Source organism: Ursus arctos, unplaced genomic scaffold (assembly GCF_023065955.2).
Source record: "Ursus arctos isolate Adak ecotype North America unplaced genomic scaffold, UrsArc2.0 scaffold_2, whole genome shotgun sequence".
In the NCBI taxonomy this organism is placed as follows: domain Eukaryota; kingdom Metazoa; phylum Chordata; class Mammalia; order Carnivora; family Ursidae; genus Ursus; species Ursus arctos.
The window spans coordinates 76,616,398-76,631,355 of NW_026622874.1; the positions used below are offsets into that span (position 1 = coordinate 76,616,398).

General features: G+C 44.9%; 1 protein-coding gene across 2 annotated transcripts in view; it reads left to right on the top strand.

Moving 5' to 3' along the window:
• ERCC4 (ERCC excision repair 4, endonuclease catalytic subunit) overlaps positions 1 to 13,878 on the top strand; it is a 30,917-nt gene extending 17,039 nt beyond the window's left edge. For both annotated transcript variants that reach the window (XM_026520299.4, XM_057315309.1), the window contains exons 9-11: positions 756 to 848; positions 7,202 to 7,314; positions 9,662 to 13,878. In XM_026520299.4, coding sequence (XP_026376084.1) covers positions 756 to 848; positions 7,202 to 7,314; positions 9,662 to 10,395 — 940 coding nt within the window. In that variant the 3' untranslated portion in view covers positions 10,396 to 13,878. The remainder of the gene's footprint in view (positions 1 to 755; positions 849 to 7,201; positions 7,315 to 9,661) is intronic.
• The last annotated feature ends 1,080 nt before the right edge of the window (positions 13,879 to 14,958 follow it).

Below are 14,958 nucleotides of genomic sequence, written 5' to 3' on the forward strand. Positions count from 1 at the left end.
AGAGACAGCCAGCGAGAGAGGGAACGCAAGCAGGGGGAGTGGGAGAGGAAGAAGCAGGCTCATAGCGGAGGAGCCTGATGTGGGGCTCGATCCCATAACGCCGGGATCACGCCCTGAGCCGAAGGCAGACGCTTATCCGCTGTGCCACCCAGGCGCCCCAGAAAAGCAGTCCTTCTTAAGAGAAAATAATATATCAAATTATTTTCTCGAGCCCAATATCATCCGTGTGTCTTCTGTGTCTGTGTTTATATAACACGTGCGATGACTTGGTTCTGTGAAGACACAGATAAACGACAGCCGAGAAAGAAGATAAAGGTCATATAGATTTCATTTGTTTATTTCTCACTAACGTGAACTTTCACAAGCTGCATTTTATAACTACCACCCAGCTTTGCAAATGATCGTTTGGCAGAGATGTAAAGAAAAAATTGAAAAAAAAAGAAGCCGCTGAGATTTTGTGTTTTCTGATTTGTTTATAGTTATGAGGCAAGAATTATTCTATCCCTCTGGTGATATTTCAGTGTTTACCTAAACTCTGTTCCTCCTTTCAGTGAAGGGGAAAAATGTGGTATTGAGACTTTTACCAGGTGGGGTTTAGGCAGCTTAATTTTAGGCACGTGATTAATGGAGCCTTTTATTCTTGGTCAAATATTTATTATTTGAGCAGTTTAGATTGCTGATTTCAAATGCTATGCTCTTTCAGGGATTAAAAATTATGTTTTTACAGCATAAAAGAGTTCTGTTTTAACTGGCAGGGTCTACTTTCTTATATATGGAGGTTCAACCGAGGAACAGCGCTATCTCACTGCTTTGCGGAAAGAAAAGGAAGCTTTTGAGAAACTCATAAGGTAATAAACAGAGGCCCTTCAAGATCTAGAAGCTTCTCTGGGTGGGGGCATATCTGATTGCCCTCAGGAAAGATGGGGGGAAGAAGTTGGGAGCATCGCCTCAAGATAAACCTGTGGTCTGATTCATCCCTGGGGTATGTGCACATTTCTTGTCCCCTCCCTGTCTTTTCCACCATCTCTAGTTGCCTTTCCGTGGTTTAACAGGATATTGGAAACGTGGCGAGAGCTGCTTTTCTGCTTGTAGAGACTTGTCATATAAAACCAAAAAATACAGCTCAACCACTGCTTTTATAAGAAATACGTTCTTTAAATCTCCCCCTCCCCCACCCACACACAAGCTTTCTCCCTTCCCTTAGAATTATGATTTCTTTTCTCCTGGTAAAATTTCCATTGTCTGTGGGTGGGTGACCGCCTTACCATTTGCTGGGAAATGCTTGTACAAGCCAGTGGGTTCAGATCACCAGCAGTAGAATCACTCTGGGAAAATTTTTTTTTGAAGGTGTCATCTTTATCTGAACCTACGTGTACTGTTTCTAGGATGAGTGTCTGGTAATGTTCCAAATCCAAATAGAAAATGCTTTCCAGCGTAACATCAGGAAAATGTTCTAAGTGACATGTGCACAGACTGGATGGGCACCTTTTACCCCCCACAGGTGCTTGAGAAATCTGATAACCTTGCACCAGGGGTGTTGTCAAGGAGATGGCAGCTTGGTGAGGAAGATGGGTCACATGATCTCTAAGGGGCCTCCAAAGCCAGGGCAGGGGCTAGATAGGGCATCCTTGAGCCGAGCCAGAGAAAAGGCTAGACTCTGGCTAGACGAGAGGAGGCCATGGCTTGGACTGACCAATCTTCCAAGCCTTGGACATTGGTAGTGCGTCAGTGGCAGCTAGAGGGCAGAAGTCATTTTTAGTGGCTGTTAGCAGGCCAGGGCTCTACACAGAATTTCAGAATTTCCTCCAACACTGACATGGGCTCTCGGTGTACACCTAAAACATCCCCGTGCCTGGTTCATGCAGGGCGCGCGTGCCAGGGGCCTCCTGAATCAGGGCCACTGAGTCCCTGTGGAGGGGCCCCGCACATTACATGAGCAGGACCCCCCGCCCCCCAATATCCTCTGTGAGTACCACACGCCTTCGCCGTGGGTTCTTCCAGCTCCTGGTCACTCCTTTCAGCCTATGAAAATGTTTTCTCTCAACATGCTCTGTGGGATGGTTTATATAGTATATGTGCGTATATGTGGGGTTTTCTTGGGTTTTTATTTTTAAGGTTTTATTTATTTATTAGAGAGCATGAGTGGGGTGGGGGGAGAGGGAGAAGCAGACTCCCCGCTGAGCAGGGAGCCCAACGCGGGGCTCAATTCCAGAGCCCGGGATCACGACCCCAGCCGAAGACAGACGCTTAACCAAACAGCTTAAAATAAATAAACAAAATATTTCAGAAAGTGTGATAAGCAACCAGGTGTTCAACAGCTGGCCTCTTCTTGTCCAAAGCTTTCAGTGCTTCCCTGTGTCTTCTAGACCCTCACTCCGCCAAGACTCAGAACAGTCAACAGATGTTTACTGGGCACCCCTGAGGCGCCAAGCCCCGTGCTAACGCTGAAATGCTGTAGTCACGCTGGTGGCGGAGGTCCCTCCGCTCCTCGAGCTCATCCTCTAGTGGAAAAGACGAACATTAGGTGATGATGAATATTATACTAACTAGACGTGTACAGAGTCTGGCTGCAAAGGTGGAAGAACGGGGTCCGCTAGTGCGGCCCGGGCCGGGGACCCGGCTGCCTTCATGGAAGAGGTGAGCGGTAAGCGATGCGTGGGGAGCGTGCGCGAGGTGCCACGTACACAGAGCGGAAGGGGGCTTCTGTGTGTGAAGGCTCCAGGGTACCAGAAGCCCTGCTAAGGATTCAGAACGTGCCTGTAGAGGCGATAAGACAGCACTGAAGCGTTCTCAGTAGGAAGTCTATTTTTAGAGGCTCTTGCTGGCCTCCAACGGAGGAATGGGTGGGGCAGGGAAACGAGTCAGAAGAAAAGGTGGTAGCCAAGATTGGGTTGACGAGGAGAAGGGAACAGATTGAAGAGAGACGCAGGAGATGGAATCAAAGAATTGGTGGTAGGGGCGCCTGCGTGGCTCAGTCAGTGAAGCGTCTGCCTTCGGCTGGGGTCGTGACCCCAGGGTCCTGGGATCGAGTCCCGCAACGGGCTCCCTGCTCAGCGGGGAGTCTGCTTCTCCCTCTCCCTCTGCCTGCCGCTCCCCCTGCTTGTGCTCTCTCTCTCTGTCAAATAAATAAATAAATAAAATCTTAAAAAAAAAAAAAAAAGAATTGGTGCTACAGGATGTGGGTCAGTTCCTCCTAACCAGCCCTTCACTCTACAACACATCCTCTGCCTGAGTCTTCATGGGTTAGCCGTCCCTGAGTTACAGATGAGCGCATAGAGCTAAGATCACGCAGATTAGGTTACTGGTGTTCATGCTGAGGGTCCCCCAGACCAACCAGAGGCTCAGTGATTCCCTAGAAGGGCCCACGGGAGCCAGAAAAACTGGTATACTCACAGTTTGGGTTTCTGACAGCAAAAGGGTACAGATGAAAATCAGCGAAGGGTAAGAAGCCATGGGGCCAAGTCAAGGAAAACCCAGGCATAAGCTCCCAGGTGTCGTCTCCGTGTGGAGTCACACCAATGTGCTTCATCCTCCCAGCCGCAGCGTGTGACATCAGGGGCCGAGCGTTGTCCATAGGGAAGCTTACCCGAGTCTGGGGTCCTTGGGGGTCAGTCATGTACGCACAGAGCACCCACATGAGACTCCAGCCCCCCAGAGCAAGAACGGGTATTCACCGTAAATCAAGGTGTGCACGTAAATCATCTGATCACGTGACATGTGGCCCCAGGCCTCAGGCAAACAAAACCCTCTCCTAAGGGAGACTGTCCCGAGGGTTCAGAGCTCGTGTCCCAGAATAAGGGTTCAGAGCTCATCTCCCTGGAGGTGGAGCGGGCCTTTCCTGCAGGGTTGTAGCCTGATAGAATGTGGGCAAGAAGGCACCTGAGTAGGTGAGTTTTCATGCTCTAGGCTGCCTCATCTTCAATGCATCAGGGACCCTCATCTAGAAAAGAATACTTCTAGTAGATTGTGGCTGGTAGATGTGGCAAGATACTGCAGACTCCGTGCCATTCCTGTTGTATACAAGTGAGTCTCCACATCAGGGGGCTCGGTGACAAGGTGTGGAGAAGCCTGGCCCATACTGGAAACCACCCAGCAGAATCTGGAATATGGGCTGTCCCCTACACTTCAGTCTACCCGATAATTTCCATATCAGATTTTAATGTAATTTTATCCATGGCCTGGCTTAATTTCCTAGCTCTCAGAGGTGACCATCTACTTACAAGGTAGATCTTCCCATATTACACAGCCATGGGATAGTTACACCATTTAGAATCTTAAGATATTTGCTTTCCCAGAAAACTTGGGGAATTTGAGAAGTGTTTGTTTTCAAAAGGAAAATATAGGTGAGGTGCGTTGCTGAAAGAGCATTTGCACCGAGCCCGTACTTAGAAATTTACTGTGAGAATAAGACAATGTGCTTTTGCCAGGACCTCCGTGGGTGATGTTGTAAGAATAAAAGCAGTGCTACTATTTAAAATAACCCGAAAGGAATGAATCTGGCAACCCGGCAGTGGAAGGATAGCTTGTCTGGGCTAGATCAGTCGATTACAGATGTCAAGAGAGAAAAAAAAAAAAAATGACACTCCTAAGTATTGATAATAAAATGCTCCCTGGGTAGGAAAATTGGCAGTAACATTCTGAGGATACATAGTTTTAGAGAGGTCACTGCTTTTCAAAGGCAGGGGTAAGGTTCTTTGGAATTTTAGTTAGAAAATGTGATCGCCAGGGCACCTGTCTGCCTCCGTCGGTGAAGCACATCACTCTTGATCTCAGGGTTGTGAGTTTGATCCCCACGTTGGGTGTAGAGATTCCTTAAAAAATTTAAAAAAAGGAAATACAAAAGGAAAAATGTGATCCGAAAATGAGTTAGCATGAGGGCCAGAATACATGCCCTTTGGACGAAGACTTCTAGTTCAGGGCCTCCCCCCGATATTATCATGGTGTACAAGCTATTCAGATATCATTAAAGATGTTAAAGCAAAAATAAGAAACCTCTGTACTTTAGATTAAGTGGAAGTAAGAATCTGCATTTGTAATTATCATTTTATATCTGTCACAGGGAGCAACTTGGGTAATTATGCTAAATGTTGAAAGCAAAGAACTGAATATTTATTATGATGGCAAATTTCTATTACATTAATTTGAGTTACCAGTTAGGGAGACGTATTATGTTCTTCACAATCCAGGCGTCATTGCAGGAGTTTATCATTTCTCAGATTCAATTTGCAGTTAAGTTAAAACATTTCACTGTAAACTAGCTGTTTTTATATAGCAATATTAATTGAAACCATTATGGAATCATCTGAAAGCAAATCTTTGTTTTTTTAGCATTATCACAGATAATTAGGGGATGAGGTTACCACATTATAAGAAAAGTACAGTTATAATAACAGCTAATATTTTATAATGCCTATTATGTGCCAGGCGCTGTTCTGAGTACCTTCCACAGTGGATAATCCTCCTAACATGCTCCTTTTAGGTGTGTTTTATTATTATGCCCATTTTACAGATGAAATTGAGGCACAGAGCCATTAAACTACTTGCCTAAAAGGCCAGTCAGTGGTTTCAGATCCACAAAATAGAGATTCATTCTCTAACCCACTAGTCTAAACAGCCACTCACAGACAACAGATTAATCAGAAAATTGGGATGCCCCCATGTGTGACATGTAGCTTAGCCAGTGAAGTAAGTGGAAATAAAGAGAAAAAAGATCCCCAATATTAATCCCAAATGTTAAAGAAAAAGAAATTGAAGAGCAATAATTTTTCTGAATAGTTCGCCCTTTGTCCTCAATTCAAGTCTAATAGGGACCACGGAGCAGTAATGAGTGGCTGTCGGGGCCATGGCCATTGCAAAGACTTCCAGCAGGCCATACTTGATGCTGTATTCAGAATCGTGGGGAAAAATGTTCCTGGAATTATGCCCACTCCCTCGCATGAACTATTTACAAAATGCCGTAGTAATGATAACTTTGCATTTGTATATCGTTCCAAAGAGTATGGAATTTAAAGTTGTAATTTCTGTTCTTCAGTGGTGTCTTGGAGTGGTACCCTGTTCTAAAGCATCATTTATCCAGAGTGGTTGGAAAATCGGTCCATCCTGTTTTATTTCCTTTAATTGGAAAGTCTTTGCTGTTTTAGGCCTTACTGAAATGATTAGTGAGTACTGAGGATCCATCCCCCTTCACCATACCCTGGGCTCTGTTCCTGCCGTTGGTCAGTCCCACCATTGTTTCGTGCCTGCTCATGTTTCCCCAACTCAGTTTCCCGCCCTACGAGGACAGAGAGCCAGCCTCACACATCCCTTCTGCCCCTCCTAGACATAGCACTTGCTGGTTCATAGATCGATGATAACATACTTCCCTGGTTTTGAAAAATAAGACTATGGCAAGCCTGGCCTCCTCTCTCTTTGGTTATCAAGGATATTGCTGTGATTATAGTCCCTGATTACGAAACTTAGTTGTGGTTGTACTGTCCTGTCAGTCTACCAGATACGAGATACCGAGCTACCTAGAAGACAGGGATTACTGCGTAACCACGTGTATATCAGAGCACCTAACACAGCAGGTAGGAGCACTTCAGAAAGGTTTTTAAAACAAATGCATGAGCAAGGGAATTCATGCTGCTCTATTGCCTAACCAGAGATATTGATTTTTTTGTTTAAATCTCTGTTGGGAGATTTGTATGACTGTCGATTTTCCCTTTAAAATTAAAAGTGTTTAAAGGGGCCTCCCACCTGGAGGTTTTTAAATCGAAATTCCATCATCTGTGCTTTGATTTTCTTAATCATTGATTTTTAACCATTCCTATTTATGATTTACTCTGAACGTATTGAAATACAAAATATTTAAATTCTTTTTAATGCTCAATAACATGTTACCATGTTTTCATAAAAAGTCTCAATCTCTTGGTGGCATTTTTTACCTGCTAATTTCATGTCCTGAAGTGCTTAAAGGACATAGAGAGTGGAAAATAAACAACAGCTCTTTTTGCCTCTAGAAGATCGGAAGTAGCACCCAACCAAGAAATTCTTTCTCCTTCCTTTACCCATCGCTCATCTGTGTATATTTATTGTTTATTTATCTAACATATTTCTCATCTTGACACTCTTGTGGACATTTTCTGTGTTCTAATCTATAAAAGATTAAAATCTGGAATTTTGAAATTAGTGCAAAATATGTTTAAACTATTTTCTGCCCCAGGGAGAAGGCTAGCATGGTGGTCCCTGAAGGAAGGGAAGGTAGGGATGAAGCAAATCTGGACCTGGTAAGAGGCTCGGCGGCTGCAGGTGCTCCCACCGACACTCGTAAAGCAGGTGAGTCCCGCCCTGTGCTGCGCGCTCCCGGTGCCTGCGACAGAGGCTGTGGGGTTCTAGAGCTTCTCTGCAGAGGTGTGGTTTTTCATAACAAATTCGTAAAAATGGGTGCCTGCTCCCATACCCAGGGCCAGCGCTGCCATTCACTAACCACATGTCCCTCCCAGACCTGTGGCTCCTCATCTGTAAAATAAGGGGCTGTGTTCTAGACACCCCAACCTCGAAATCAGTCACGTTCCAGCGTTGCTTGTGAAGGTGGTTGGCTCACTGAGATTCAGAATGTACTTTTGCAAAGAAACTTTTATAAGTGGCAGTTAGGTTCTTATTTTTACCCGAAGAAGCCGGTTTACCTCAGATAGACAGGAGTTGTCTGGAGCACATCCCCACTTCTCTTCTTGCCTCCGTGTGTTGCTTCTTGGCACTTCTCCAGATCCCAGGTGCGTGGCGCCCTCATTGCCGTGCAGTGTCTGAACTGTGGCATGCCAGCAAGATGTGCTGAATTCCAAGTGCAGCATGACCCAGAAATAACCCCCTCCCCGCTCCCTGAATCCCCGTTTCCCCATGGCAGCAGCTGCTGTCAGCCAAGCGGCCTGAGGAACGCAATACAATTGAGATGACTTAGCCCCCGCTTCGGGCCAGTTAGAGCCATCGGCCTCCCAAATCCAGTACACTTGGGAATAACCTCAGAGGCCTGTTAGAGCTGTGGATCCACAGGATCACTCACTCCACGGAAATTCTGATTCCGTGGATCTGAAACGGGGTCAGCGTCTCAGAGCCTTCTGATGGGGTGGTCCCTGGACTGTACTTGGGGAAACATGGCCTCAGAGCATCTAGGTCTTTTTTGAAGAAGATTCTTACTAACTCAGATAGGGTAGTGATATTTCATGCAGAATACAGAACATCAGGCTGAAAGAAGGAAGCTAGATTTGAGCATGTAGGTGCCGCGCAGAATGCTGCTTACGGAAGTCTGTCCTTCTGAGTTCGGTCCTGCAGGCCCTTGTAGTCACGTCCTACAGCTGCTGTAACAACTTACCACACACTCAGCGGCTGGAAACAACGTACATTTCACATACATTTCTTATCTTACAATTACTGTGGTAAAATTCCAAAGTCCAAATGGGTTTCACTGGGCTAAAGCCAAGGTGTGAGCTGGGCTGTGCTCCTCCTGGAGGCTCTAGGGAAGACTGCATCCCTGCCTTTCCCAGTTTCTCGAGGCACCTGCGCTCCTTGGCTCCCGGCCCCGTCCTCCACCTTCAGAGCCAGAGGCTCTGACTCTGACCTTCCTGCTCCCCTCTTTCACTTGTAAGGACCCTTGGGCCCACCTGGATAATCCAGAACAATTTCCTAATCTTGAGATCCTAAATTTAATTACATTTGCAGTGTCCCTTTTGCCATGTAAAGTACCGTATTTACACATTTCAGGGATTAGGACATGGGCATCTTGACGGGACTGTTACTCTGCCGACAGCAGTCCCTGGTCCTCGCTAGTGCTATCCTTAAGCCAGCAGCCTTAGCATTACCTGGGATGTCATTAGAAGTGCAGAGTCTTAGGCCCCACCCCAGACCTACTGAATACAGAACTGCCTCTAACTCGCTCCCAGGCAGTTCAAGGCACATTCCAATGTGGGAAGTTCTAGTCCACTGGCTTCTTCCATTTTCCCACGTCCAGACTCACTGGTACAAAAACTAACGACTCCAGAATTTTTCACCACATCTCCTAAGGCAGTTTACTCAGCAAGCGTTTTTAAGCATCTAGTACGTGCCTGACTCCGTCATAGGAGTTAGGAATACAATGGTCAGTAGAATGTGGACAGTGGAGACCATCAGGGACCGGATGTCGGGGGAGCTGCAGAGGGAAGGCGAGAGCAAACGCTGATGTTCATGAATCATCATGATTTTCCTCGCAGCTCCATTTAGTTTAAGAGAAATCGTCTTTATTTACTCTGTAAACAAACCTTTCTGAAAGCACAGAAAAAATGAGGAATAACAACATGGGTTATCATGTTACCGTGCATTAGAGGTTGACAACAGAAACACAGATTTTATTTTATTTTTTTATTTTTTCAAAAATTTATTTGTTTATTTGAGAGAGAGCGTGAGCAGGGGAAGGGGCAGAGGGAGAGGGAGGGAGAGAAGAAGGCTTCCCGCTGAGAATGGAGCCCAACGTGGGGCTCGATCTCATGACCCCCAGGATCATGACCTGAGCTGAAATCAAGAGTCCAATGCTTAACCGACTGAGCCACCCAGGTGCCCCAGAAACACATAATTTAAACTTTAACTGTTCTGTTCCATCTTGGAGAGTTCTTCTTCAGTGGCATCACCTAAAATGCCTACCTTGTGTTCCCAGGTGGCCAGGAACAGAACAGGCCACAGCAAACCATAGTGGTGGATGTGCGTGAGTTTCGCAGTGAACTCCCATCCCTGATCCACCGTCGGGGCATCGACATCGAACCAGTGACCCTGGAAGTCGGAGACTACATTCTGACTCCGGAAATGTGCGTGGAGCGCAAGAGCATCAGCGACCTGATTGGCTCATTAAACAACGGCCGCCTGTACGGCCAGTGCATCTCTATGTCCCGTTACTACAAGCGCCCGGTGCTGCTGATCGAGTTTGACCCCGGGAAGCCCTTCTCCCTCACTTCCCGGGGCGCCCTCCATCAGGAGATCTCCAGCAACGACGTCAGTTCCAAGCTCACCCTCCTCACGCTGCACTTCCCCAGACTCCGGATTCTGTGGTGCCCCTCGCCGCACGCCACCGCCGAGCTGTTCGAGGAGCTGAAGCAGAACAAGCCACAGCCCGACGCGGCCACGGCCATGGCCGTCACCGCCGATTCGGACACGCTCCCCGAGTCGGAGAAGTACAATCCCGGTCCCCAGGACTTCTTGTTAAGAATGCCAGGGGTGAATGCCAAGAACTGTCGCACGTTGATGCACCACGTGAAGAACGTCGCGGAACTAGCCAGCCTGTCGCAGGACGAGCTGGCAGGAATTCTGGGCAACCCGGGGAATGCCAAGCAGCTCTATGACTTCATTCACACCTCTTACGCAGAGGTCGTGTCTAAGGGAAAAATGAGAAAATGAGTGTTGACGGGCTTCTTATCCCGTCACTGTGCTTTCCAGCCACTCTTCTTGGGCATTCATAGGTCGCAATTAATTATTAGCTCAGAATTTCATCATCTTCCAGCACTTAACGGCTGTGCCGTCTGCTTCCTGGCTCTGCAGACCAGAAGCCAAAACTGCTCTAGGAACTCTGTGTTCAGGCACGGTTTTCACCTTCCCAGGCCTGCTCTCCTCCCTCCCCTCCCTGCCTAGGCCAGGGTCTGCATGCTCAGTTCTTAAGTGAAGTGGGTCCAGTGCAGGGGAGGTGTCCACAGGTGTTTCTAGAAGGCCATTCTTGAAACAGGCAGCAATTTATGTTTCTGACACAAACCAATAAAACACACAATCATGTGCTTACCCTCTTTAGAGGGGCCCCGGAACCCAGAGAAGGAAACCCCTCTGCCATCCGTCACCAGTTCTTCCTACATTGTCCTCAGACACAGTCTTCCAGCTTTCTGCCTCTAAGAGAAATTCCTGGGGACTTTCTACTGCTGGTGTAAGACAGCCTCCTGTAAACCTTGCTGGTTCCTTTCCTAGTGACCTGGGTGTATGCGACATGTACTGTGACTCGGTTGTGCAAAGCCAATAGTTTTTAGACATCAGATAAATTCCCCTCTTTGCAGAATTTGGTGGTGTAAGTGAAGGAGTCCTTGGAACGCTCAGTTTTTCAAATATTTAACCTCCTAAATCCGAGCTCTCTGAGCCCTTGAATGGCAAGTTAGAGTCTCTTAAGACTTCCTTGTTCCTGAGCAACCTCTCTTTCCATGCCCCAAGTCCACCAGCACCAGAGCTTCTCCCCGAGCAGCATAAGCTCACCCTCCCATCCCCCCCTCCTGTCCCTGTGCCAAGCACTTCCTTGCATCTGTGTAAGGACTCCCACACAAGCGAATGAGTGGCCCACCAAGTCTTTAAGATTTGGTTTTCCTTCCCGGAGTCGAGATGAAGGACTTAAAAAGTAAATGGAAGATCAAAGCATAGAATATCTAAGAATTCTAGAGAAATATATACATACTGAAAAACTCAAAAACCATCTCCTTCTCAACCCTTCCGACTGGGTTAGGTTAGCTTTTTACTGAAGTGTACATACGGGATATTCATAGCATCTTTGTGCTGTTTTTAAACTTTTATATTTCACCATTATTAACTTAGGTCTCATTCTCCTATCTAGTAATGAGTAGTAAATTTTCTACCTCGAGAGCTGATGTGGATAGAGACATCGGTCCCGCTAGCCATACCGCACGGTTACACATTTCCTTCGCGTTGGCCATGTTTCTGTTCGTCACAGTGTTCGAGCTCAGAGCAGACGCCGGGCCGCATCACACAAAATGGTCTTCACCGTCACAGAAGTTCTTTCAGCCGACCTCTCCAAGCTGAACCTCTCATGTCGACTTCTTGCTCTCCCGGTACGTTAACCTACGTTAACACTGCTAAAGTAGATGTGGATTTCAAACTCGAAGCAAGACACCGTAAGAATGAATCGAGGGATATCAGGAAACTGTGCTGTTATATGGAATTCTGTACAGTGATCTGAGGAACAGAGAAGAGGATAGGAAACAAAAGTTAGTTTAAGGAAGAATAAAGGGCTGGGCTACTAACTGTTATCCGAGGGTTAAAAAGCTACCCTGGAGATTGAAAACAAGATGCCGAGTACATATGTTAATTTTCACTTCTGTATGTTTGTATTTAAGAGTCCAGTCAGAGTGAAAAGTACATTAAAATCGACATAGCGCCTCAAAAGGAGATGGTGATTGCAGTTTTTCCTCACGCTAGTCTAGCGCTTCTGCTTGTGGTATATAGTTTCTGGGTTTTCTTGTATAATTCCACCTGCCTTCTGTTCTTTCATTACGTCAAAGGCAGATCGGAATATAGCACATCTTTTGATATGAGTTTCACTCCAATTCAAGCTTTCAGAAATAAGCTCTGTTCTTAAAGCTGCCATTTTAAACATCCCTTGTCATCTAGCACAACATAGAAAACAGTCTCGGTTGTATTCAGAGAGCCGGTGTCTCTGGTTCTCAGATTCTGTTATTTGCTGTTGTACGTACTGGACATTTGAAGACATGCACGGTCTCGTGTGTATTTGAATTATGAATGGTAGTTTCTAATGAACTTGAAAATGCTCATTAGAGATGCAAGGCTCTCACTATTACTTCCCCTTCCGACTAAATATATTTTAACGCGTCTCCAGTTGTGGAAAGCCTTCGATACAACTATTGTGTATTGACTTTTACCACATTCTTTTACAAGTTTTTACAATCTAAGAATCTTTGGCAAAGGAACTAATGCATGAATTTGCAAAATTAATGTATCACTTTATTGTCTAGCATCATATTGTTACCTTTGCCTTTTTTCTTTCATAATAGTAAATAGCCCTTTTACTTATGAACTCATGCTTAGCTTTTTTAAAACCTTTTTTAAAAACCTGAGAACAGCATTATTCTATTTTATCAAGTGTTTTGCATAAAAATCAGAGTGTGGGAAAGATGAGATTGTTTCCAACTTTGTTTAAATCATAGTGCCTCTTGATATTCTTTAAAAATTATACAACAAGAAATCCTTTTCTGTAGTAATAGTGGCCATAAATAATGTCCTTTTGGCAAGAAGTTGCCACTTCTTCAGTTTGGGGCTCAGGAGACCGTATGTCTCTGGATGTTTGAGTACATCCAGAATGCAATTTCCCAGCTCACAAGGGACTGAAAATAATTGTCCCATTCATCAACCCATCGGGACTCAGAGGGTTAAGTCTAGATTTGGTTGTGTTGAGATAACAGAATATAGAATTAATAACTGGCCTTCAGCGGGAAAGTCGACACTGAAGCAAATCCGAAGAGGTGGGTGGGGGGAGAGAGACAGACATCATTAGTCTTTGCTTTTGTTTTTCAAGCATAATTTGATTTTCCGTTGGCTCAGAAAACTTCTTTAGGGAAATTCTCTTCTCTTTTGTGTTCAGTTTAGCCTAGAAACGTCCTTCTAAAAACCAACAGTTTAGGAAAGTTCTTTTCTCGGTCTTGAATATATTAAAACATATCCAGACTTCAACGTGTGTTGTCATTTTTCTTCATTATTTTGCTTTCTATTTTGGTTTATTGCTACTTCCTGTCCAATTCCAAACTTCAGTACTTAACCATCTTTAAAGTATCCACAGGTTTTTGGTAAGCCACGCCACTGCTGTTTTTTGATTTAAGGGTATGTAAGCCAAAATTTGGATGGGAGGGAGACATAACTGATTTATATCAATTTGTAACAAGAGTTGTATGTGAGTGTGTTTTTAATAAAATGTGTATTTATTCAGTATTTTCCTCAGCATTTTGTGGGCAAAGTAAAAATAACAATATATAGTGAAAGGACATGTATTCCCAGTGCATCCTAGTTCCAACACGTTGGTAAATATAATTTAAAATGAAGAGAATATTTAATGTGTTTTTTGTGTGCAGAATAAATGATTAAAGCCGAACTGCTCTTCCAGCCCCTGCTTTTGCGTTTGACTTTCATGATAAGCCCACTTTCTAAGGCCTCAGCATGATTTTCTTTGGGTTATTTTTCCCTTACTGGTTTTTATTTTGTGCATGTGTCCTTAAGGAGGGAGAGAAAAAAGACTATTCTCCTTCTGAAAACACTCGTTTGTTGACATGTAATGAATATGTGGTAAGCACAATGCTTGGAACATCTTAACTCAACAGAGATTAATTTCCTGCCACCCCTGACTCATACGGGTTTTGTTGTTGTTGTTCCTTCAACGTCAAAGTTGAAAGTAAATTATCCTTTTGACACATCTAGAATTCACTGTAATCTCTTAGGTTTAATTATTATTTAATTAGTTTACTAATTGGTGCACTTTGATGATACAGTTATTTTGGTTTCTGCTTGAAAACGTAGAACCAATCCCTTTTTAAGGAGGCATAAGATGGGTTATTTCTCAAAATGTTTTAATGTCAGAATGTAAGACTCTGGCAGAATAATTAACCCTTTCTTAGCAGTAGTGATCTAACTCACATTTACTGAGCTCTTGTGCTTTATCTCCTTTAATCTTCATGACAAAGACCTAAAGGTACTATTAGTAAAAGCTTCTAGCTGTGGTGAAACTGAGCGACAGAGAGGTTAAGTCATTTGCCCAGGGTCACCCAGTAGTAGATGACAGAACAGTGAATTGAACCCAAGCAGTCTGACCCCAGAGCCCCTGATGAAACACTGCCGACCAGAGCTGGGGGAGGGGATTTTGTGTCCACTTTCAAATACCTAATTACAGATATGTCACAGAAAAAGCAAACTGGTTTGTTGTCATGCTTCTCTTAGGTAACAGTGTCAAAAGGAAGTATGCATAATTTGGAACTCGGTCAAGGAGAATGCTGAGTACCCTTTCTGTATACAGCTGGATATTGGGGCGCCTGGCTGGTTTAGTGAGTAGAGTGTGCAACTCTTGATCTGGGGGTCATGAGTTCAAGCCCCACACTGGGTGCAGAGATTACTTATAAAATAAATAAGTAAAATGAAAAAGAGCTGGATGTCATCTAGTAGCGTATGCTACCTGGGGGTCATCTGATTTCC